Here is a 25,714-nt window from a genome sequence, read left to right as displayed (position 1 = left end):
GTGCACTACACAGGTTACTTTAGAGTATTCCAAAGTATACTTTGAAGTACTTTAGGAAGTACACTTGATGAACTGAAAGTGTACTACACAGGCTACTTTACAATATTCTAAAGTAAACCTTGAAATACACTATAAGTATACTTTAAAGTGTACTAAATGACTTAAAAAGTACAATACAAAAATAGTATATAAATCAGTACACTGCTAGTATACTTTAAGTAATATGATAATAGTATACTTTTTATACTAAGTATACTTACAAAATAAAGAATTCTTATTTTTTGTAAGCGTAACCATGGCCTTCTTCAGTGTTTTGAATTGTATCCTACAATTTTCAATTTCTGCCACATTGTTTTTTGGGATATTATTCTCTATCTCCTGTTGAGAATATCGGCCATATGCTCCCTTACAAAAAGAAGTATGCTTCAAGTTTATTTTGTAAGTATACTTAGTATAAAAAGTATACTATTATCATGTTACTTAAAGTATACTAGCAGTGTACTTATATACTTTTTTTGTACTAAGTAACTTTTGTAAACTAAGTTTACTTTTGAATACTGCAAAGTAGCCTGTGTAGTGCACTTTCAGTTCATCAAGTATACTTCCTAAAGAAACTCATAGTATACTTTGCAATACTTTCAAGTGCACTTTCATTCAATGTATATACGTCAACAAGCAAACTTCTAAATGTAATTTTATTATTATTTACTAATGTTAAAATGTTTATGAGCCCCTCAAAACCTCAGATCTTCAGTCACTTGGCGAGAACGGGGCCCTCGTAACAATTTAATGCAGATTCGATGCTCTTCACTACATACTCAATAACATTTCTCGAATCCAGGTCTTAATTAAATGTAACAGTCATTTAACTCATGGTTACAATGGTAAACCAGCACAACAATGACAATTACCACGCAACAAAACTCTACATTCTAAGCAGACACATTTAAAAAACGAAATTCATGAAGTTACATTTGTATTTCGAACTAACAAACTTATCAGCAAATTTTAACACTATTTACCGCCTTCCATCATGGGAATTGACTAGCCAATGAGCCACACTATCTTCATTATTTCACTTCGTTATTTCGTTCTTCAGTCAGTTTGACAGTATAACCTTCAAATTCTCAAGTAGCTTTTTCGTTTTTTTCCATTAATACTCCAATTGATAATTATTAGTATAAGAGTATAGGGTTTCAGAATGTTTTAGCAGTAATTAAGGTTACAGCTTCAGTAACAAAAAAAGATTCAATGTGCAATGCATTAGATTTTCATAGACATGAATAATTAGAATGAGATGGATCTAAAAAATGTAACCTGTAATGTACTTTAAAATAATTTTGACTGTTTTTGCTGTATAATAATAGAAAACATACATCCTACTCCAGAAAAAATGTATACCATTTTCTGTTTCTAAGCATACTTTTTAAAAGTACGTTATTGAGTACGTAGTGAAGAGCTACGAATCTGCAGTAAACTATTATGAGGGCCCCGTTCTCGCCAAGTTACTCAAGATCTGAGGCGTTTGAGGGGCCCATAAACATTTTAATACATTAGTAAATAATAGTAAAATTACATTTAGAAGTTTACTTGTTGACGTACTTACATTAAATGAAAGTGCACTTGAAAGTATTGCAAAGTATACTTTGAGGTTCTTTAGGAAGTAGGTTATACTTGATGAACTCAAAGTGCACTACACAGGTTACTTTAGAGTATTCCAAAGTATACTTTGAAGTACTTTAGGAAGTATACTTGATAAACTGAAAGTGCACTACACAGGCTACTTTAGAGAATTCCAAAGTATACTTTGAAGTACTTGAGGAAGTATACTTGATGAACTGAAAGTGCACTACACAGGCTACTTTGCAGTATTCAAAAGTGAACTATTTTCAAAGCATACTTAAAAGTATATTAAAAGTAAACTATGTACTAAGTATACTTCTTAAAAGTATATTAAAAGTGAACTATTTTCTAAGCATACTTCTTAAAAGTATATCAAAAGTGAACTAAAAGTGTACTATCCATATTTTAGTATACTTATAGTATACTTTAATATACTTCTTTTTGTAAGGGCTAGCCTACTGTCAGAACGGTTTCAGACAGCTCATCAAATTGTGCTAATTAGTACGCCTAAATACATATGTTAAGTAGACTTGGTAGGTCTACAATTTACGCATTTTAACGGTCGTAATGGTTTGACAAGTTGCCTCCCTTGCCATGTTAATTGCGGCAACATTGCCCTTTTTGAGGACAACTCCAAAAAACCCTCAAAAAATCAATTTACGCTGCTGAAACAACACCTCTCTGCTGCTTTACGCTTTGCTTTTTGAGACATAACTCCTCTTTTCGACTATCGTCTGATCTGGGCTGCAGAGTCTAAGCTTATTGAGGTCTAGCTTGAATTAGCGTTGCCTGTTAGTGGAACGGAAAATTAGTGGAACGGTTTGAGGCTTAAGTCGTAAGATGACGTTTACCCAAGTGAAACTTATTTGTGTTAGTGCGACTTGCGTTAGCGATGTTGATGGAACACCCCCCAGGGGACTGTCCCCAATTGTTTCCTAAATTTTACAACTTTCGACCAAGCGCTTCTAGGGGCTGCCATAGACACCCACTCCTAAGAATAATAATAATAATACTACAGCTTCGCTGCTTGGCCCCTAAAAATAAGACAAAATCCGTTTATCGGTTTTTGCAAAAACAACAAAAACTGATTCTCAAACGCTTTTCTCATTCCTGCTTGTTCCGTTTTGATGGGATAAGGAATTTAACTCACGTACACATTAAGGGTCCGAGGATGTCCTAAAATGAACACCGTACAGTGGGATAGCCCAGAGCCCTACGGACTTGGCGAGAACGCACGAGCCTACAAACAAAACGGAGACCCTCCCACTCTGCCAATGACGTGGTCAGAGAATGTCTACAAATGGCCGCGTAGTCGCTAGACAATATTCTGCTTCAAAAGAAATAGCAATCCGTGATGCAGAAAAAACAGGCATTCTACATTTTAATAGACCGAATTATGCATGTAATATGAATTTAAACGTGAATTCCCCTCTGTGCAGTGCTATATAAAAATGCCTCGATACACTTTGAGAAAACTTTTTGTTTTCGGTCTCTGCTTATCAGCAGTGCTATTTCTTATCATCACCCTGCAGGTATGTCGTATAAATTATCAACGTAGGGCCTACTGATCAATATCTGTAGAACTGTGAACATTTCTAATTGTTTTTAATAATTATATAATTACAGTAACCAACTAATAGCCGTTTGCACAACGTTCTGCCCAGATATTGGCCTGTGCATTGCACACTTGCAAATTAATACATGCGAAAAATGTACCTAAGGATAATTGTCTTGACGACTTTCCTTTCATTTCAGGCACAATGTGTAGAACTGCAATAGATTCCCAAACATATGTACCCTTCTTGGTCTAGTTACTACTGTGAAGAAAATATAGGCCTTCCTACTTCTTTCCTTCCATACTGGTATTTCTTTTATATCCCTTTGTATAATAGCATGAACACTCCATTTATCTTCATCCCAATTCATGAAAGCACTTGAAAAGATTAAGAATAGCAATTCTCTCAAAGCAAACCAAAACATCTATGAGAAATCTTGTTATCCCACCATTGGGAGTCAGTACATTTACAAAGTGAATGCATGTTAAAGTTGTTATATGTTTTGTGAAGCCTATGTCAATGCATGCATTTCACATTTTACTAAAGAAAAGTAACCCTGACCACCAATATCATCTTTCACATGCCATACTATGAAAGGTTCCGTCATGATGGTGTCATGTGAAATGTTTGTATTTTTTTTTTTTAATGATTATTGCATATTGGTTGTCTTTGTGCAGGTGGTGGTGGAGTTAAGCCAATTGGAAAGGAAGCTGTACAAACTTCCTTTACAGGAGTTAGAAAACAAAGCATCGAGATATGGGTTACAGAACAGTGGCCAATGGGATAGTGAGAGGATCCTGGCAGTGGCAGAAGTTCAGTATCCATATGTGGTGTGGTGGTCCCCACTGACGGGAGAGACTGGCAGACTAGGAGAGTGTGGGACAAACAAGTGCTTCTTCACCATCAACAAGACCTACTACACACACCCGTCTACACACGCCTTCCTGTTCTATGGTGAGGAGCTATAAAGGTTTGATGATGTGATAAGTTTATGTGCTTTGTATCGGCACATGATATTTTTTGTCTTGCTGCATAAGAAAAGAATAGGTGTATGCTATAGTTTTGATTATTGAACACTAGAGCCCTTATACAGGCCTACAGTTAGGAGTGTCAAGTAGGTTTTTGTATCTATCTAACTAATGCACAGTACCCATGATGCAGTCAGTGATTAAGATGTCGGTGAGAAGAACGAGACAGACATTTTTCAATAGGGTGCTGCGCTCCGTTGAATGCCTACAGCAAGACCCAGGAGAATATATATTTTTTAGAGTGCTTGAGGACCACATCATTACCCTGAATTCTATGCTGTCTATGGTTCACTCTAGGGAAGGACCTGATGGAGAGACAGCTGTTTTTTTGAAGTCAATATGTTTTTGCTTGAATAGATTTGGTAACTTTAGAACAAGAAGAAGAGTTCAAGAAAACCGCCTTCCTCCGGTTTCACCTACAGCCAGGAATAGCCTTCCATGTTGCCCACGATATAATGCCCACGATAACAATTGAGCAATTTAACCAGTGCATGCGACTCGGTTTTAACTGGCAGGAAATTGCTTCTTTTTTCAGAATTAGCCGTTGGACTGTGTTCAGACATAGGCAACGTCTTGGTGTCGGACATTTGGAATACACGTCCTTGATCAATGAAGAACTGACATCAACCGCTCCCAAAAAAAACAACTGTCTCTCCATCAGGTCCTTCCCTAGAGCGAACCATAGACAACATAGAATTCAGGGTAATGATCTGCCTCTCTAAGATACTCTTTTTATACACAATCATGTTATTGCCCCCATCCCAACTTTTGCTGCCCTCAAATTCAAAATTACCTTATTTTTTCCTTAAAATTTTACATTTCATCAGTTTAAACCAGTCGTTTTCAAAGTGTGGTCCGCCACTGGCCCCGAAGTGGTCCGCGACGGCCACAAGTAAATTATTGCGACATTTCTAACATACAACTCAGAAAGAAGAAAACAGTCAGTAGTAGCCTATTAAAATGGACTACACACGTTCCGCATTCTGACATCGCAGCCTCTGCATGGGTTGTACCAGAGCCTCTCTGGTTGTACAATGTGAGTTGGTTAGGTCCACAGCCCGTCTTTTCTAAAAGGTTTTCTCAAATTGGCTACCGATTGCTGGGCCGGGCGGCCCAACCTTAACGATACGCATCAGGGAGGATGGATGGGAGCAGGGCCGGAGTGATGGCATCACTAGACAAGGTTTTACCAATTGGAAAAACTGCAGTTTTTTTTTTTACATAAATCTCCAAAAACTATTTTGCGCTCAAATAATGGAATATAACTAGAATATTTACAACGTCTGGCTCCGTGCTTGATTAACACTCGGATCGTTATGCTGTCTCAAAACTTCTTAGCGGAAATTATAATTAGCAGAAGAGCCTACATTATCCGTTAGAAAATCAGCATTTAAAAATCTGCATTGTAACGAGTATCCAGTCCTACCATAGTAATCACTTTTGAGTGCGGGGGATCCAGTTCCAACGCGCTGTACAGAACCAATGTCCACATTGAATTACGTTCGTTTGGGGTGTTCCCATTTATTAAATATAAAATCAAGTTATGAATGATGGAGTCCAGGATCCGGGTGGTGGTTTATGGCAGCAGGATGGATGGATGTGTTGTGGAGTAAAGCCTGTAACATTAAAGCGGAAAAAACTGTGTGACGTCCCATTAACCTAGCCTCATGTACAATGGTGCCTGTGTCCCTATATAGGCTTTGACCCACCACCGCCACCTATGGCCGAGCCGCATATAGGTCACCTGTGCCCAAACATGAATGAATCATCACAAACCACACGCAAATGAAACAAGCCCCCTTAACCCCATAGGAGAACAATAATGGCTCCTACATGCACACTTCTGCATAAGTCTGCACACATTAAAACCCATGCGTATGCTGTTTTGAGTTTGTATGATATGGCAACACCGTGTGACCGAAAGGCGAAAAGATGACAAATGACAGTTTGAGGAAGATAGCCAGTACCTCACCAGTGGTCGTAACACTGGCCCAATGTGTGGCAATGCGCTTGTTTGCCTGTCATCACCAGCTGCATCACAGGCACACATCACCAGCTCCATCACAGGCACTGTGCACTATCAATCTATAGTTCCAGTAATCTGTGTGTTACTCACCAACATCTTAATCACTGACTGCGGCACTGTGCACTAGTGCTATGGACAATAGATCAGCCTTTCTCAACCCTGGTCCTCAGGGACACCCTGCCCTGCATGTTATAGATGTTTCCTTCTTCCAGCACACCTGATTCAAATGAATGTGCCTTTACCAGGCTTCTGCTGAGCATGATAATGCCCAAATCATTTAAATCTGGTGTATTGGAGCAGGGAAACATTGAAAACATGCTGTGTGCAACATGTTGTTTAAGGTTCCTTGAAATTTGTGTCAAAGAACAAGAAGGGAGTGAATATATAAATCTGTGCATTTTTTAAATTATCCTGGCTTTCATGGAATGTCACCATAGCTGTGCACACTCACCACTTCCATCACACAAAATCTGTATTTAGATATTATGCTTTCTGTCCAACCCCTCTTAAATAAAACCAGGCACTGACTTCAACATCGAGAGTCTTCCACTACCTAGGAGTCCACACCACCATTGGGCCCTCATGCATGAAGAGTCACCCAAAAACAATTACAAGCTCTTCCATGAGCCCGTCATCACTATCTTCAACCACACAGCCACCTTTAGCCACCAGTCCCACCTGCCCCTCACTACTCAGTATCTGGAGAGCCTGGTGGTTCTGACCTCTCACAACCACCTAGTGCCACTGGCCCAGAAGAATCAGCTTAGGAAAACTATAGCCCCAGTGGCGTATGTACAGTCTGATTGTGATCCACCTTCAGACCGGGATTCCTATGTTGGTGAGCTTATGAAGCACATCAAGGTGGATTCCTATGGACAGTGCCTTCATAACAAAGACCTACTGCCTCATCTGAGGGACTCTACAACCATGGAGGATAAGGGCTTCTACCAGATTCTGGCGCAGTACAAGTTCATCCTGGCCTTCGAGAATGCAATCTGTGATGACTACATCACAGAGAAATTATGGAGGCCTCTCAAGCTTGGTGTGGTTCCTGTGTACTATGGGGCTCCCAATGTGAGGAAATGGCTGCCAGATAATATGAGCGCAATTGTGGTGGACGTAGACACACCCCCGGAGAAGCTGGCAGAGTATCTGAAAAGGTTAGATGAAAATGATGAGGAGTACCTGACTTACCTTGGATGGAAGCTGAAGCGTGATGTCTCCAACCCGGCCTTGATTAATGAGCTACAAGGACGCCAGTGGGGAGTGCAGGATCTCACTCAGGAAAACTACATAGACGTGTTTGAATGTATGGTGTGCAACAGGGTATGGGAAAATATCCACAGGTGTAAAAAGGTAATACTATGATTTTTAAAATTTACATATTTATTTATATACTGTAATTATTGTTATGATTGAGTGATACTCTTTAAACAGTAAGTAACATTTCCAGAAATCCAATTATGCCGATCAATGGGAATAGATCCACAAAAATGTGTTCCTTGAACAGGGCCTTCCACCGAAAGCTTGGCAAGGGGAAGAAAATCATCTGCAGTGTCCTCCTCCACGGAGATTTGACTTTTCCACATCGCCTGGAAATAGGACCTCTATGCGAGGAATTTGGAAGCCTAGCTATGAACAGTCAAAGAAAGAGGCTGGAGCTTTGCGTCGATTAACTGAGAGGAACAAGAATTTTACTGTAGCACAATATTGGAAGGAGGTGTTTAGTGATCAAACGATGATTAATGAGTAGTTCATGTAAGGTGTTCATCACTGAAATTGCTGTATATGCTTTTTACATGTATTTCATTTGGTTTCACATTTCATAATTAAACAAATATTACCTTTAGAGATAATACTATATCAAAGTATTTATAAGGCGTATTATGGCCTACACATCAGCTCTTAACTATCATTGGGTGTGCTCAAGCTTTCGGCGAGAGCACAACCTTTGTTCTCTCTCATATATATTTGGTGGCCAAGCAGCAAAGCTGCGGAGCCACTTAGTTTTCTACAATCGCTATTACAGTTTTTTCGATACCTTTAACAAGTTTCCTAAACTCTTAACACAGTTAGCACAACATCCGTCTGTGTAGGCTATACAATGAACACATTTATTGTTGCTTTGACACAAAATGCATAGAGTAAACATACATTTTAAATGCTTCAACTTCTTTTACACACAAGCTCAACCAAGACCAAAACAAGAATTTTTTTACTGCCCAATTTACCAATGCTTTCACACTGTCAGCAAAACAGATAACATCATGTTCAGAACCTAAATTATTGCCTGAAGTCAAAGTGAACAGCTTTTTATATTGTGAATTGAAACACAAATTTAAAAAAACTGTATTTTATTCCATTGCTACTGAGAAACAGCTGAAGTTATGCAAATACTGTAAATCACAGCTGATTCCCAACTCAGAAACACTCAGGTGTTGAGATTCTTTCAATCGCATGACCATATGGTATATGAACATTATAAAGAGGACCTCTTTGGGCTGATCTTGTGTGGAAAAAGAACAATATAGAGCAACACGAAGAAAGTAAGAATATAGTAATGCCTGCACGAGGGAGAGGAAGACGAGTACCAGGACAAGGGAGAGGAGTGGGACAAGGGCAAGGGAGACAAGTACCTGGATAAGGGAGAGGAGTGGGGCAAGGGAGAGGGAGACAAGTACCAGGACAAGGGAGAGGGAGACAAGTACCAGGACAACAGACAGCAAGAGAAGTACCAGGACAAGGGAGAGGAGTGGGACAAAGGAGAGGAGTTCGAATGTGTGTTGGCGCCCAGAGAAGGGCTAGTGCAATACTGCAAAAGGCAGCTATATTGCATATTTCTTGCAGTAATGTCCTGTTGCAAATGAAGCCTGCAGCAATGATGTTTCTGTGACGGGTATGTAACGGACGTGGTCTTGCAAGCAAACTCCGTCAGAGGTATCTGGCCACACCGACCAGGAGTCGAACTCACCACCTCTGACTTGCCAAGCGCCACCACTACCAGCTACGCCAAAGAAAAGCTAGCTATTCATTGACACAGGTGGCCCATTACATACCTGAGGAGTGTGTTTCACCGATTCACACCGGTTACATTTCTGTCTTCTTTTTTTCCACAATTTTTCAATACAGTAATCATACATTCTATAATACTACTCTGAGATGGGTCATTCTTTTTTGTTCTGAATTTCTGCAGCAAAATAAATAAAATGCATGCATTTACTAAACCCAACAAAACTAAAATGTAGACAGGCTTCAAAAGAAACTGCATTGCAAACACAATTTATAATCTATATACTGTGAAACCCGACACGTATAAAAAAAATGCAGTTTCTGTAATTCCATCTGATGTTAGTGTTTTTTATGACATTGTGCTATGAATGATTAAATGTTCCTGTTGAAAGAGAACTTGTGTTAGTGTTTTGGTAGACATAGTGTAATGTTTAGTGTATTTTTGTGTTATGATAATTTGTGTTTGAGTTTAGTTTAGATTGTGTGATTTTGAGCATGAAATTAACTGTTTTGCCAATTGTCTGTCGTAGGTGTGATGGCGCGTTAAGAGTTTAGGAAACTTTTTTTTACTACTAACCAACTCAATGACATCACGGACATCCTGGTCCATGCAGTCAGATAGAGTTATTGTTGCCGTCTCTTGTTCTCCGCCAAACAGTACGTGCATGATAGTGGGGCTTAGACCGGTAAAATGTGGGCCACCATTTAAAAAACAGTGCCCAATCATACGGCCAGCTACAACAAAAAGTCACTTTCTAATAGTGTCTGAGATGTCGATGGAATTAGATGGTCTCTTTGTCCTTCAAAGAGCAAGGTCTTGATTTCTGAGAAGAAGCAGATTTAATTGTTACTGGCTAGGTGGATTTATTTTTCAGACACATACATAATCATAATCAGTCTATAAATCAATAATATGAAATACCTTTCTCTTCATCAAGAAGGAATCATTTTTGCAGTTGTTCCATGACAGTAGAGAGCACATACCTGGTGACGCCCTCTCCAATGGCAGTCACCTAGTAAAAAATATTGGAAATCAGGCTGTCCAATGTTACACATGGATGCCTCAATGGAGACCCCTCTTGTTTTGAATTATCTGTCAAAGTTCTATCTAGTATCTGGGACTGACATCTCAACAACTGTACAACCACTGTACACTAGGTGAAACTTCCCATTTCAAATTCACTCCCCCTCACCACCAAAATGGAATATGACAATGTACTGGTTCTGTCTATTTTGACACGTCATTTAGATTTTTACCAATCAATCTGCATTGCAGTGGATTAACCCACTCCACCCTTGGCCTTTTGTAAAAAAGCTTGATGGCCCTGTTCTTTTCCACTATGGAATCTCTCAATCTTAGTGTGAAGGCAAGGGGGTCTTGTCCTTGTTGGAGTCAAGTGTCGTGTGTGTGAACAATTCCCCTGCCTTTCCTGGGTTTGGTTCTGTGACCAAAGCTTAACAGAAACACAAAATGTTAAATACATTTCACTGCTACAGTAAATATATGATATTATACTATATTATACTTATTTCTAAATAATCTGGAAATCAATAAATCATGAAGTCACCTGCCACATCCCCCCTAAAATACTTAGCTGTCTAAATGAGGACCGACTATTCTGTGAAACGTTATTTTCAGAAAGGTAAGTTGATACCAATGTTTATATTTATATAAACATAATTCATAATAGGTTCTTCTGAACTTTGTTTGTACATTTACTTACCATCAAGGATGTCTACTGGCCCACTTGCTGCTGATATTGACAATACAAAATATTCATAATTATGTTCAAAGCATTATGTCACTAGGTGGGTGTGTGCATTTAATGCAAGTGTTTGTAATGAATGGAAACTGAGTACAAGTAAATGTACCCTCTTAAAGTAATACAACATCTGAAAATAGCCTAATTAATCATAAGCCCTAAATCTCTCATCCCTTAGAACCGATCTGTAATCTTGGTGAGTACAAACCTTCATTGGAACCTGTCTCCAGACTCTCCGCCATGAGCACATTTTACAACTTGATGCTGTAAGGTGGTGTCACTTGTCCCACTGGCTCTAGGGGCAGCTGCACCATTCTCCACCTCCCTTTCAACCTGTGATCGGCTTGAAAAGAGTCAGTTGAGGAGATAGTTTGCCTTTACGCAGTATCAATTATTCAAACAAGCATTTCACAAAAGACCTCTACATCTGGATGTAGATATGGATAGTTATGATTACTGGCTATGTTATAACAAACATACACCAACATTGAACCAAAGGGAAAATGGAACACAGTGTTAAAATACATTTAAAATTTAGAGCATTACCTTGAACAGGCATCACTGTGGGTTCTGATTTGTGCAAAAGGAAGTTGTTCTCCACAGTGAATGCAAGATGTCAGGGGTCCAGTTTGAGCAACTGAATTATCCACTTCCTAATTGTTGAGACAACAACATAAATAAATATAGCTGCAAGCAGCGATGCGGGTTCCTCTGCAAAATCGCAAAATATTATAAACATACACTGCAGAAGATCGAGACTTTTGACAACAAGAGAGCAAAACGACTTCATGTTTGGCCACCATTGATTCCAGATTCTCAGTCAACGCACAACTAACTAAAATCATGTGATCAACTGGGCAAGACAGCGTTCATATTTAGTTTCTTGCAAGAAGAGCTTGCAGCAATTTCGCAGCCGACTCTGTAGTCCGATTAAACTATACAACATACACAATCAGGGTGACCAACAAGATTATATTAACTAACCAACAAAAACATTACAAACATCTAAATGAACAAACACAACAAGTGAAATCCCTCGCAAGGCTGTTGTAACCAAACTATTTTCCACAAGTCTTTGGACATGCCGCACTGCATGCTGGGTACCCAAGGGTGCTGACGCTGATTATCTGGCTGTGCTCCGACTGCATGATATGAGTATTAGTTTTTTGTCAGCTTTGGGACAAAGGTTAAGAAAAGTTTGACATTTCAAGGTTAAATTGCATGAAATTGTGCATGGTATTTCAGAATGATGTCTGCCTGTTTAACTAAACAAGCAATCAAAATTATGACAGGCCAAAAGACTGTACCTGTATTCGAACCTGTGGCATTACACTTTGCAGTATAACGCTTCAACCCATTGAGCTACCCGCAAAGCTGAGAAATTCAGATCAGTTTCTGTCCCCCCCCCAAAAAGATGTATATCCTGTAGCATGGCTTGTTCGATTCGGCCAAAGCTTAAACAGCTGTAATTCAATGATTTTTTGACATATCAAGGTGAAATTGCGCATGGTACTTCAGAACGATGTCATCCTGTTTAACTAAACATGTATTCAAATTTAAGACAGATTCAGTGTTGCTGGATTTGAACCTATGACCTTGTACTTTGCAGGTCACCATTCCAGCTCGTTGAGCTATTCTCATGTTGAGTATTGACATGTTCAGTTACTGAACAAAAAAAAGCTGTTTCTCCAATGGCAAGCATTGTCAGATTTGGTCCAAGTTCAAACAGCTGTAATTCAGTCATATTTTGACTTATCAAGGTGAAATTGTTTATGGTACTTCATGGGCGTGTCACCTTAAAGCCTATTAGGTTTGAAAACCCATCATTCAAAATGAACTTTGATTTAGTGACACAAACATATTGAGGAAATGTGTACATTTACATAAATACACCCATTTCAGCCATATTGTACTTGATTCAATTGCCTTAAGTAAAGTTTTTAAATACGTCAATGATACATATCTGTACCAAATTTCAAGTCAATTTCACCTTTGGTTCAAGAGAAGAGGAATTTTGAAGGTTTTCCCAAATTATCACAGTACAGGAAAATCCATCATGGCGGACCTTATGGGTCCTTGAGGCTTTTTTGTTCCTTATGAAAAATGAGGCATGCACACCAAGTTTCAGAAGAATTGGAGCAATGGGGTGGAAATGCCATCACTTTGAAAATGGGACTTTTGGGCGTGGCCTGTGGCGCCCTCTATGGTCCGATGTGGCCCATATTTGGTGTGGGGGTACCCACTTGGATGTAGTATCAATGTGCCAAATTAGAAAATGTATGAGATGCCCAAGGAGAAGAAAAATAATAATAAGAATACCAACAATAACAATAGGGTCCTCCTGACGGAGAAACCCTAAAAATTCCTTTATAATAACTTTGATTCTTTGATACACTTGCAGTCCAAAACCAAGCCTTTCTATACATTCTTGTTCTGGTTTAACTTATCAAAATCATTTATGCAAATGAGGCTGTTTTAAATTAAATCTATAAGCTAATGAAGCTTCTCTGCCTAAGCCAGGCACGCATGAATGATGGCAAAAGCACCCTTTAAAAGTTCAGGCCCAAGGCCATGCGTAGCAATATTATACTCTGACCAGTTGGCCTCCATTGCCATCTTGATTTTGATTAGTGTCTGCCTGCAAAAGTATTGAAAACAGATGTTATTGACATATAGAAGGTATAGGGGTATTATAATACAGTATTGCATATGTAGATCTAAGCCTTTTTAATCTTGCATTGGTAACAACAGATAAATGAACCTGCAGTGTTGGGCCTTGACGATGGCCTCAACGTGTGGGTCCTCCTCCATGCAAGCTTGGCCAATAGCTTTCACGGGTATGTATTTAAAACTCATGTAATTTACATCTTCCGCAAGTAAGTAAGTAAGACTTTATTTATATAGCACATTTCATACAGGAATTGCAGCTCAAGGTGCTTGCTCAGACACAGTTTATGCATGCCGCCAGGCGCTTGACCTCCTCCCTGTAGTGTGTCACTGACACAAAGTTTCATGCATTCAAATTCCCCCCCAGTCATCTACACACCATACTCAAAAATAAGTTGCACTATTACTAATACAAAAGCTGTGTCAAGTTGCATGGGTAGTTTTGATGGAGAGCAATCTTCAAGACATGCCACACATCTTTCATTGGATATAGGTTGGGGCTCTTACTGGGTCACTCAAGGATATTGACCTTTTTATTCCTTAGACTAACGGTTACCAACCCTTTTGCTGGAGAGCTCCCTTTGTGTATAGGTTTCACTCCACACGGCCTTAGCTGCCGTTAGTGAGTGGTTGCACAACTAACTAGCACACACATGGTGTACTTTTCTCTGTTCCTTTGGGATGCAACATTCAAGTACCATACAAAGTCAAATACATTTCAACACCTAACTGCACCTTCTCTTTCTGCATGAAATACTGTATCTTAAATATATCCAGATACATGTGTTAGTTATACTACATTCATTTAAGAACTCTGAAATCCAAACAAACATTCATGCACTTAAACTTGATTTAAAAAAAAAATTCTGAAGAAGGGTCATTTCAGGTTTCAAATCAATTTTATTAAAGACAAATGCAAAAGGGCAACATGACGTTAAACTTGGAGCTTTTTTGTATACAAACTGTATATGTCAACACTTAATAGGGCAACAAGGAACAGAGAAAAGTACACCATGTGTGTGCTAGTTAGTTGTGCAACCACTCACTAACGGCAGCTAAGGTTGTGTGGAGTGAAACCTATACACAAAGGGAACTCTCCTGCAACAGGATTGGTGACCACTAGTCTAAGTAAAAAAAGTCAATATCCTTGAGTGACCCAGTGAGAGCCCCAACCTATATCCAATGAAAGATGTGTGGCATGTCTTGAAGATTGTTCTCCATCAAAACTACCCATGCAACTTGACACAGCTTTTGTATTATTAATAGTGCAACTTATTTTTGACACTTAAAAGTAACCATTCAATTAGTGGAGTATGGTGCGTAGATGACTGGGGGGACATTTGAATGCATGAAACTCTGTGTCAGTGACAGACTACAGGGAGGTCAAGTTCAAGTCTTTTATTTGTCAGGTACACAGAACAACACAAGGTTAGACTGGGCACTGAAATTCTTAAGACAAGACAACGCAAGCACCTGGCATAACATAACATATAAGTACACGTAACATAATTTACATCTATGCTGAGCTTAAATAAGTGAAACTTCCTAAATATACAGATAGCAATAAATAATCGACTATACTAATCCGAATACTAAAACTTCCTAAATTACAGATAACAATAAATAGTACACTATACTAACCCTAAATGCATAAAACCTATTTCAACCCTATAACCTATTTTGACCTAAGTGGAGTACAGTACAATAGTGCAAATTTGCAGATCAGTGACTAAGTCAATGACCATTCAGGAGCCTGGTGGCGAGGTACAGTGAGGTACAGCAGTGCAATGTTACTGATAGTGCAACCAGTAGCTGAAAGTGACAGAGTATAAGTGACTAGTGTGCAGTAAATGTCCATATCAGTGTCCATTCAGAAGCCTGATGGCCCTTGGGTAGAAACTGTTGTCCAGTGTGCGTGTGCGCGACCGGATGCTGCGGTAACGCCTGCCAGAAGGCAACGGGGTAAAGAGACTGAAGGATGGGTGGGAACAGTCTCTTAGAATCCTGCCGGCTTTCCTTAGGCAACGTGTGTGGTAGGTGTCCTGCAGGGCTGGGAGCTTCCTGCCGATGATGAACTCAGCAGAACGGACCACACTTCGTAGGGCCTTGCGGTCCCTGTCTGTGCAGCTCCCACACCACACTGTAATACAACCAGTCAGAATGCTCTCGATAGTGCATCTGTAAAAGTTAATGAGGATGACTGAGTCCATACCAAACTTCTTCAGTCTCCTCAGGAAGAAGAGGCGCTTACGGGCCGCTTTGACCACCTTGTCCGTGTGAACAGACCAGGTGAGGTCATTGCTGATGTTCACCCCGAGGAACTTGAAGCAGCTGATCTTCTCCGCTTCGGATCCATTGATGAGTAGGGGTGCATGCTCCTCCTCCTGCCGCCTATAGATCAAGCGCCTAGTGGCATGCATAAACTGTGTCTGAGCAGCGTGCACAGGATCATCAGTGCATAAGAACCTCACATGCTGCTATCCCTGCATTTCAGTTGCACATTCCATTTTCCTCTGCATATTTATATTTTTACAGTTGTGTGAAAGAAGTTCAATGGAATGTTGAATCTATAAGCACTATCAGTTAGCTAACAATTTAAAGCAACACTACCACACTAAGGGGCCAATAAAATGGATTGATGTGATCTTATAATGTTATTAATACAAATGGAAAAACACGACTAAGCCTACAGCATTTTGACATTAGTTTATTTAGCCTGTAGATATCAGAAGGCCCTACAAAATTAGATGCATTGAATGAAGTTAGAAGAGCGAACTCCCAAGTCAATAAAGATTAATTGGCAAGTTTATAAACGTGAATACCCTAAAATGTAATAGATAACCCATATTAGGCTAATCGAGTTATATGGGGGAAACTTTTACTTTGAAAGAACAGGTAGTGCTGACGACACATTCGGCCAATGTCAGGCATTTCACGCTTACCTCCACCCACGTGAGAAAAATCCAAATATAAAGTTGTTTTATGGTTTGTGTTTAAAAAGCGAGAAAACAAAATAACACGTCAAAATCCGTTTTTCCGTTTTTGCAAAAAAACGAAAAAACTGACTCACAAACGTTTTTTGTATTCATGCGTGTTCCGTTATAGTGATATAAGGAATTAAACTCACGTAGGGCCCACACGGAACATAGAATAATCAAAACAACGATTAATGGCTCGTTATACCCTTTGTGTTATATGGTTATTTCATTATTTCAAAAAACGAAACAACCAAAAACAAGCCGTAGCCTAAAATGTGTGTTTGAGTTACTAAAATGACAAAACGATATTACGGCCCTATTTAGCGTTTGTCCACACGGGTTGATAAATAGAAAAACCAATGGCCACAAGGTAGGCTACACGGACCGTACACGGATTATTAAATCATTTTGACATCGACGTTTTGAGTTGTATGTATAGTTCCGTCTTTGTTAGAAGCGACTACATATCCCAGTATGCATCGCTTTCTTAACGCACGTTTTGAACCTTTTTTTTTTTACACTAGGCGTGTTCGACTTCATGCAGCAAAGGCGGCGCCGATAGTCGGCTGCAGCCGGCTGCCTTGGAGCTGAGAATGCAATTGGCTGCTTCAAGTCAGCCGGGCTGCAGGCGGCTGCCGGCGACGCCGGCGCTGCATGAAGTCGAACACATCTATTGGTAGACTTTTCCTTTCGGATTGCCATGACGCGCAGTCAGTGTCTGACTTGGGTGGTGAGTTCGTTTAATTGCTTGTTTGCTAGCTATCTAGGATTGTATAATTAAATAACCTATCGAGAGACAAATGTGTACATTTAATCTTACTACCATGTAATTAGCCATGTCGCTGTAAACGTTACATTGACTACCCTCGATAGCATTATCTCGTGCGAACTAAACAACCGATGACTAAAATAAAGTAACAATAGAATAGATATCCTGAATGATCCTTGTTGCTGTAGTTTGCTAGCTTACCTTTTATTCTTCTTTGCTAAACAGTAGCTAATTGTATAAGACCAACAGGGTGAAGACGTATGTGTGATCGCCACACCAAAAAAAGAAATCTGTCTTTCAATAGCCTAAATATATAAAGTTCAGGATTTGCCTAGTCAACGGATTGTCTAATCTAAAGGATGCAGATGTTTTCCATGTGGACTTAATTAAGTGGAGTACAACACATCTGAAAAGGTTGAATCTGTTAAATGCAGGCTATACTGACGTTGCTGTATTCTTCTACTTTTCAAGTAAGGACTTTACCTCACTGATTCATACCACCAAGAATCATGGAGGAAGACTGCAAACCTTTACTGGGCTCTGTCCGAACAGGAGAAAGCTACACTCACAAAGGGTCTACGGATTCACTTGATTCAAGAGCTAAAAGGTTGGTAAATTGATATTTTGACTTGAATGGCACTCGATAGGAGTTAATTGGAATTTGATGTTTTGGTTGTTGGTAAACCAACAAGTCTCATGGCATGGCTCTACTGTTCAATTTTCATAAATGGTCAATTCTACATTATCATAAGAAGAAGTTGGCCCATTTAAGTTAATCACTAACCATTTAACTCGGGAAGACACATCCTGAAATGTGTTATTCTGTCTGAATCAGCACTGAGTTCACATGACGCATCCACCAAATGTGTTTATAAAGCCACAATGCCTTGGCACAACTCAGTTTCATATGGGTCTGCTGTCTTTTGGAATGCCACAACACAGACAACATTAGTTGTTTATTGTAAGGAGAAGCACCCCTAGTTCCTACTTCCACAGAAAATCTATTATCAGCGGGGTCTTAGCTTCTGAAGTCTTAAAATGTTCCTTGCCCCTTCACCCAACCCAATAACACATTTCAGGCTGCATCCCCACGCTAGATTAATCCAGTCTGGTATTTCACAAACACCAACGAGGTAGCAGCAACATTATTGGAATATGTGTTTTGGCAGAGGTCTTTTGAAAATCAAGAGGGCCCCTCTACCATGTATTCATATACAATTTATTTTTTGATGTAAATGTAAAAAAGTAGGCATTTTTGGTGGTCTTTAAAACTCTTAACTGCAACTTAATTGCTTTCACTCTGCATCTTTACAATGCACCTTCATCAATATATAAAGCTGCAAGGTTCAACAGGTAGTGTCTGAGTACTTTTAACAAGTAATTTAGTTTCAACAACCAAGGTTAACAGCTTTGGACACTGTAGTTCTGAAGTCCATTGAAACTATTCAATTGGGCGTTGAAGTGACTGGGACATTTGGACTTTTACCATTTTATTTACTACAATTTTAGATGCCTATGTCTTGGTGTGTGTCAATACGAATGTAATAAGGAAATTAACACATCAAATTCAGTAGGCACAGCTACTTAACCATGTAGCTCCTTCTTTCTCTCTCTTACTTGCCCCAGGCCGTTCCATGTGGAGCCCCGGAATATAGTTGAGAATACCCCCCAGGAGAGAGTGACTTCTGAGGCCTCTGTCCTGAGCAGCCGAGTTCACTACTACAGCAAGCTTACTGCATCTTCTGACAGATTACTGGTACAGTAACTACTGTCAAGGACACACACTCTTATGCAAAAAATCTATAAAGCACAAATTGATGCCAGTATTTTACATACATAAATGTAGCACCTGTTTCAGAAAGCCATCACTCACTTTGTGTTGCAAATTGCATTCCAATTGAAATTATATGCATTGAGACTGTTAGATAAAACAAAGTCTGTGACTTCTTTTTTCTCCCAATGTTGTGAAGTTAATGGATTTAATACACCAGCTGTCCTTTAGCGAAATGAAGGCTCTTCTTTGTCATTCACTGGACCTTTGAGCTTTCATTGGCCATATCAACATGCCTTTACACTTCTATATAAAGGATTTAGTTTGGACCAGACCTTAAACAGATAGGCCTCTATGACCAAGGATATTTCACAGACATACTGTTAAAGGTCACATGACATGAAAACTTCACTTTAGGAGGTTATTTAACATTTAATATGAGTTCCCCTAGCCTGCCTATGGTCCCCCAGTGGCTAGAATTTTTGATAGGTGTAAACCAAGCCCTGGGTGTTCTTCTCCGCCTTTGAGAAAATGAAAGCTCAAACGCTCTGTTTGAAAATCTGCTCCTTGTGACGTCACAAGGAGCCTCTGCACATATTTTCGCTGGAAATGCTCCGACACAACCTCTCAAAGTTTTGCATGTCTGCGCCAAACATTTCAGCCACCACTGTTTCCATAACTTGAGCCAATACAAAGTTGGCCTTGCTGACCGTCTGAAATTAAATTCTGGATCAGTACTCCTTGGTCCAGTTACAAACCTCGGACATGTAAGTCGACTAACGCTATATCATTTTGTTGCTTTCGATATGGTTACCTAGCTTGCTACCCTTAGAATCTGTCTATAACATTAGCTCTGCAGCTATCAGCTGAGGTACTGTCGCTAATGTAAAGGTAGATGGCATCAAAAATGTGTGAATACACATTCTGTAACGTAGTGTTGTACGCTTCGTTGTTATGTGGATAACATTCTGCTGTTAGTGTTATAGCGCGTGCTATATCCGCCTTTCCCCACATTGAAATTACTGAGTGTGCAGCTCTGCAAACCAGGGTTATCAGATGAGAATGGGCAAATTCGAGGCATCTTGCAGCAACGGGTCTACGAGCCATTGCGATACATCCACTGTAAACATTAGTGCATGGTGCTGCCTCCCTCCTTCTCATTTAGAATTTAAAGCTACAGACACAGAAACAGCGCGTTCTGAGGAAAGCTCATTGTGGGACTACTCGTAGTGGCTATAATTCTGCACCAAGGCTGAATTTCAGGAAAGAGACTTCAGATACAGTATTAGGGGACCACTAATTCCTAATATAAAAGCATCCAAAAACAGCATGTCATGTGACCTTTAAATTCAGGATATAGAACATGCACATGATATATCAACTGGCCATCATTGAGTCTAGGCTCTCAGTAATGGTGTCAGCCAAGTGTAAAATCAGTGTCAGTATTGACCTATTCACTTGTAAAATAATTATGTTTATATGTTCTATGGCTTTCAAATCCCAGGTTAGTTGTACTTTGGTAAGTCACAGCCATAGCAGCCTTTACTAAATGGACTGTTGTAAACTAAGCTTTGTGGCTCACCCACTGACCTTAATATAGAATCTCATTGGACTGACTTGACCCTGGTATTTTTTCTCTCCCTCAGAGTCCTCCAGACCACGTGATCCCTGCACCCCAAGAGATCTACGTGTACAGCCCACTGGGAACAGCCTTCAAAGTATCCAAAGGAGGGGATGTATCGTCCAAAAATCCTAGTATTATCACTATGTAAGCATCTATTGCAGTTTTTCCCATTGATTTATTTGTGGTGGCCCACAAGTTTTTATTTTTACTGCCTAACATGTCGTCCCCCCCCAAAATATGGAAAAGCTGCACGCAGCGCATTAGGTGTTTGACTTCATGCGGCGCCAATATAATCTTTGTCCAACTTGAGACGGCGCAAACGCCATGTCACTGTGACATATGTCTTTAAAGAACCGCAAGAGAGATTCGAGAGCAGCCGGCTGGGTCAGCCAGCGCATTTTCTCCAGAGTAATTGCATAAGCTCTGATGACGACACAGCTATTTCATTGGCCAGACTCATACACAACAACTTTGACGTGCGTTTTGTGTTTATTCTGACATCTTCAGTTTTGCCTATGCTCAAATCCGGATCAAACTGTACAATGGAATGACACATTTGCCTTATTGACAGACTGCCATACTGACGTTGAAGAAAGTGTCTAAGTCTGCCTCTTCAATAACGGAAAAAACTCAGTTTAGTTGAGTTCTGGTTGTATTATCAAAGTTCAGATTGCAGAGAGAGTTTAACATAGCCCAATACATAAACTGAACAATTTCAGTGCACAGGTTAATGCAAGTTCTAATGCGAAAACAATAACATTTGCGACCAGTTCGTCAGCAATTAAGTAAGCAAACAGTGCTTGATCAGCCATGGATTTGAATTTTTATTTACATGGGCAATGCCCGTTATTGAACATGACTGTAAATGTACCAGAATGATCAAATATGGCTATTTTTCCATCTGTAGACCCTTGCCAGAATGTTAAAGGAGTCATTGATTGCAAAACCGATTTTACCTTGTCATAGTTGAATAACGATAGCCTGGCTCTGCCCTCCTATGTACTTTCGCTCAATTTTCATTTTTCCTCTGTACTAGGTCTGGCTCTGAGGTACGTAAGTCAGATGTCTCAGGTACATTTTGTACTGGCCAATCAGCGAACAGAGGTAGTGGCTGAGAACGATGACGTTGATGTTGTGCGCTAGTTTGTGTTGTAGTTCCGTCATGGCGGCGGAAAAAGATGCGAGCGAAGCCATTCGGTCCGTTGTGGCAACGCTGCCGAATGTCCATAAGCTAAAGCCAGACCAAGAACAAGTTTTGCGAGTTTTGTTGGTGGCCATGATGTTGAGGCCCTCCTCCCCACGTGGTTTCGGGGACAGTTTGATTTTCCAGCTACGGCAGATAGCTCTCTTACAGTAGTGGTGAAGGAATTGGCTAAGGCGAACGCTAGCAATTGGTTAAGGCAGATCAGAGTGGCTCGAGGCAGATCCAATAGTTTTAAACTTCAACAGACTACCCGCCTACACGGAAGTCAATGCTTGTCAATGGAGCGAGCCCAGACTCTCTGTACAAATTAAATGTACGAGAGTCTGGTTAGGACCAGGCTAGAATAACGACAGTTCGGTGGGTAAAATGGACATACAGTGAACCTCAAAGTCCATTGACACCTATTTCCTATGCAAATCTCAAAATGATTTTTTTTTGCTGTAAAACGGTAGTTTTTGAAAAAGCTAACTGACGTCAGTTCGGTGGCCCGCCTTTTTTGGCTCTGGTCTGTATCTTAGTCACGCCCCCAAATTTGCTGCGCGATGCTCTGTGTAATTCCACAGAATTAAAAAGGTTTTTCTAGCAAATTGAAAATGGACTACGGTGGCAGTGTTCCAGGCAGTACAGGGAATGCTGACACTTTTCTTCCCAAGAAACCAGACACTCGACGGGCATGGCTGATTTTTTTCTATGAGAAGATCCCTGTGAAATTTGACACTCATTTATTCATTTGCTCAAACCATTTCACCAAAGACAGTTTTGAATGAAAGCCTTGGACAGTTTAAAGAAGGATTTGCTAAGCCGCTGTTGCTGAAAAGAGGTGCTGTTCCAACCGTATGCTCATCACAAAAGCAAGCTCTAAGTATGATTTTGTCGTTAACAGTTAGCCTATTAGCAATGCTAACGTCTCCTGTATCTAGCATAGGTAGAATGCTAAATACGTTTCTAAACACATCAACATACTTTACTTAGCAAATGACTTGTATTTAATTATTGAAAGACTTTCCTTTCTGTTGTCTATCCAGTCAAGGTTTATAGGGATTGTAAGAAGTAATGCATTACATTACTTATTCAGTAATTAAATTACTTTTCAGACAGAGTAATTACAAAAGTAATTTAAATACAATATGGACGAAGTAATTAGTAATAAATTACTTTTTTGAAGTAACTTACCCAACACTGATTATCCGTTATTTTCAGTTGTTTACTTATCGACAGCTAGCTACTATGGCCAATAAAATGCCATTACTTGCTTTAGCTTTGGCGTTTGAGGAGCCATAGCCCTAGCCATAGCCTGGTAACTAAGGTAGGTTACTAGGGAAGGTACACTCGTACCTACTCTCCACGTCCTGATTGGTCAGCTGTCAAAAAGGCGCTTGACATCACTCAGCTTTTTTCTGAAAAGTTGAGAAAATTGAACTCAAAAAGGCGTCGGGCTCAGCGCTTTTTTTAGATGTTTTTTGTTTTCCAATAGGGTTGCATGTAAAAAGGGGCTGAAGGCAGCGCTTTTTTCTAAAAAAAAAGAAGTCAAGGGTGAACGCGGCCTTACATTGTCCCAGGTTTTCAAAACCGTCCTTGGTGAAATGGTTTGCGCAAATGTGTCGAGGGCCGAACTGCACAGGGATCTTCTACGCTACGTACGGTATAGACAAACATCAGCCATGCCTGTCTAGTCAATGTTAGCTAGACTCTAGCTCATCTGCTTTTTATTAACACTGATTTGCAAGGAATGCAAGAAGAGCTAGATAGCGAAAACACAGAGACGTAGGCATATCAACTAGTTAGAGTTCCTCCGGTAGGGGGACCCTATTGTAAATGTTGGTATTATTAGGGTTCCTCCGGTAGGAGGGAACCTATTGTTATTGTTGGTATTCTTATTATTTTTCTTCTCCTTGCGCCCCAATATCTCAAAAAGGTCCCGGTCATAAATCTTCTAATTTGGCACATTGATACTACATCCAAGTGGGTACCCCCACACCAAATATGGGCCACATCGGACCATAGGGGGCGCCACAGGCCACGCCCAAAAGTCAAATTTTCAAAGGGATGGCATTTCCACCCCATTGCTCCAATTCTTCATGAGGAACAACAAAGCCTCGAGGACCCATAAGGTCCACCGTGATGGATTATTATTATTATTATTATTATTATTATATATATGTTTTTAATCATTATATATATATTTTTTTTTTTAATAAATTATCCGGTTACTGAACTGTGTAATCCATGCCTGGGAATGGCTCAATTGGCTGAGATGTTGTGCTTTTAAGCAAAGGGTTGTAGGTTCAAAACCAGTCTGAGGCATAGTGTTTTTTTCTTCTTTTTTTCTGACAAAACGGTTTCCAGTCTTCCGATCAAACCTCCGGTTGTAAAACATAGCAATGCGTGTTTATTTAAGCCCATCACAACATTCCAATCATCTGTTTAGCGAGACTGTGTAAACCACTGCCAAACAAGCCAGGTTCACCACAGTAGCTAGCTACTTGTAGTCTCTGCATGGTAGAGATAACGCTAATGGTTATCTCTGATGAAGTAAATTGATTGTTCAGGTGGATCCCTTGTCTGTTGCACAAATTCATTTCAGTAACCTAAGCCAGGACACTGATGCTAGGCATGATTGGAAATTTCCTTCCATGACAAATTATGGCACTTCAAACACCCTTTTTTTTTAACTATAAGTAAGTTATTCTTTACAGCAGCAACCCAGTCATTGTCCCATTTTCATTGGAAATGTACAAGCAGTTTCAACTTTGGCTGAATCTATCAACGCTTACCACAGGAGAATCAGTTGACTTTTTAATACAGTTACTGCACATGACACTATTCAACACTGAGAATAGCTCAATGGGCTGGGATGGTGACCTGTAAAGTATAAGGTAGTAGGTTGGAATCCAGCCATTATCTTTTGGCCTGTCATCATTTTGATTATCTGTTTAGTTAAACAGGCAGACATCCTTCTGAAATACTATGCGCAATTTCATGCAATTTCACCTTGAAATGTCAACAGTTTCTTAACCTTTGTCCCAAAGCTGACCAAAAACGAATACTCATATCACGCAGTCGGAGCACAGCTAGATAATCAGCGTCAGCACCCTTGGGTACCCAGAATGCAGTGCGACATGTCAAAAAACGCAGACTTGTGGAAAATAGTTTGGTTACAAAAGCCGTGCCAGGGATTTCAGTTGTTGTGTTCGTTCAGTTCGATATTTGTAATGTTATCGTTGGTTAGTTAGTATAATCGCGTTGGTCACCCTGATTGTGCATGTTGTGTAGTTTAATGTGACCAGAGAGTTGGCTGCTGTCCTGTCACAGGCTATTCTCGCAAGGAGTTGAATATGAGCTCTGCCCTAGCCCAGTTGCCCACATGACTATTGTTAGTTGTGCATTGACTGAGAGTCTGGAAAGAGATCAACTCAAGAAGAGTTTCAATATCCTATGGAAAGTTAATAATCAGCCCTTACTAATCATAAAATCTCAGCAGTTGGTGTGTAGCAGAGAGGCTAGAGACGCTGACTTGTAACCTTATGCTCATGAGTTCAAATCCCCGTTCAGCCTACTGTTGTTGGCCAAACATGAAGTAGTTTTGCTCTCTTATTGTCCAAGTCTCAATCTTCTACAGTGGACATGTTTATAATACTTTGCCATTTTGCGGAGCAACCTGCATCGCTGCTTGCAGCTATATTTTAGCTTGCTAAC

At 39.9% G+C, this 25,714-nt stretch overlaps 2 protein-coding genes across 2 annotated transcripts in view; both read left to right on the top strand.

The window, feature by feature from the left end:
- The first annotated feature begins 2,901 nt into the window (after positions 1–2,901).
- On the top strand, positions 2,902–8,395 carry pofut3 (protein O-fucosyltransferase 3). Its single transcript, XM_084694129.1, has 4 exons — positions 2,902–3,155; positions 3,857–4,133; positions 6,754–7,589; positions 7,744–8,395. The coding sequence occupies exons 1-4, from the start codon at positions 3,075–3,077 to the stop codon at positions 7,984–7,986; spliced, it is 1,437 nt and encodes a 478-aa protein (XP_084550255.1). The 5' UTR covers positions 2,902–3,074; the 3' UTR covers positions 7,987–8,395.
- Positions 8,396–17,226: 8,831 nt separating this feature from the next.
- slc38a9 (solute carrier family 38 member 9) overlaps positions 17,227–25,714 on the top strand; it is a 34,524-nt gene continuing 26,036 nt past the window's right edge. The window contains exons 1-4 of the mRNA XM_084693283.1: positions 17,227–17,380; positions 17,891–18,026; positions 19,046–19,175; positions 20,837–20,958. Of these exons, the coding sequence (XP_084549409.1) occupies positions 17,929–18,026; positions 19,046–19,175; positions 20,837–20,958 (350 nt within the window). The 5' untranslated portion in view covers positions 17,227–17,380; positions 17,891–17,928. The remainder of the gene's footprint in view (positions 17,381–17,890; positions 18,027–19,045; positions 19,176–20,836; positions 20,959–25,714) is intronic.

The sequence above is a fragment of the Hypomesus nipponensis genome, chromosome 27, assembly GCF_054491055.1.
Source record: "Hypomesus nipponensis isolate SF chromosome 27, ASM5449105v1, whole genome shotgun sequence".
In the NCBI taxonomy this organism is placed as follows: Eukaryota; Metazoa; Chordata; class Actinopteri; order Osmeriformes; family Osmeridae; genus Hypomesus; species Hypomesus nipponensis.
The sequence above is the reverse complement of the archived record's forward strand: the minus strand, read 5'-3'. Positions and strand labels throughout refer to the sequence as shown.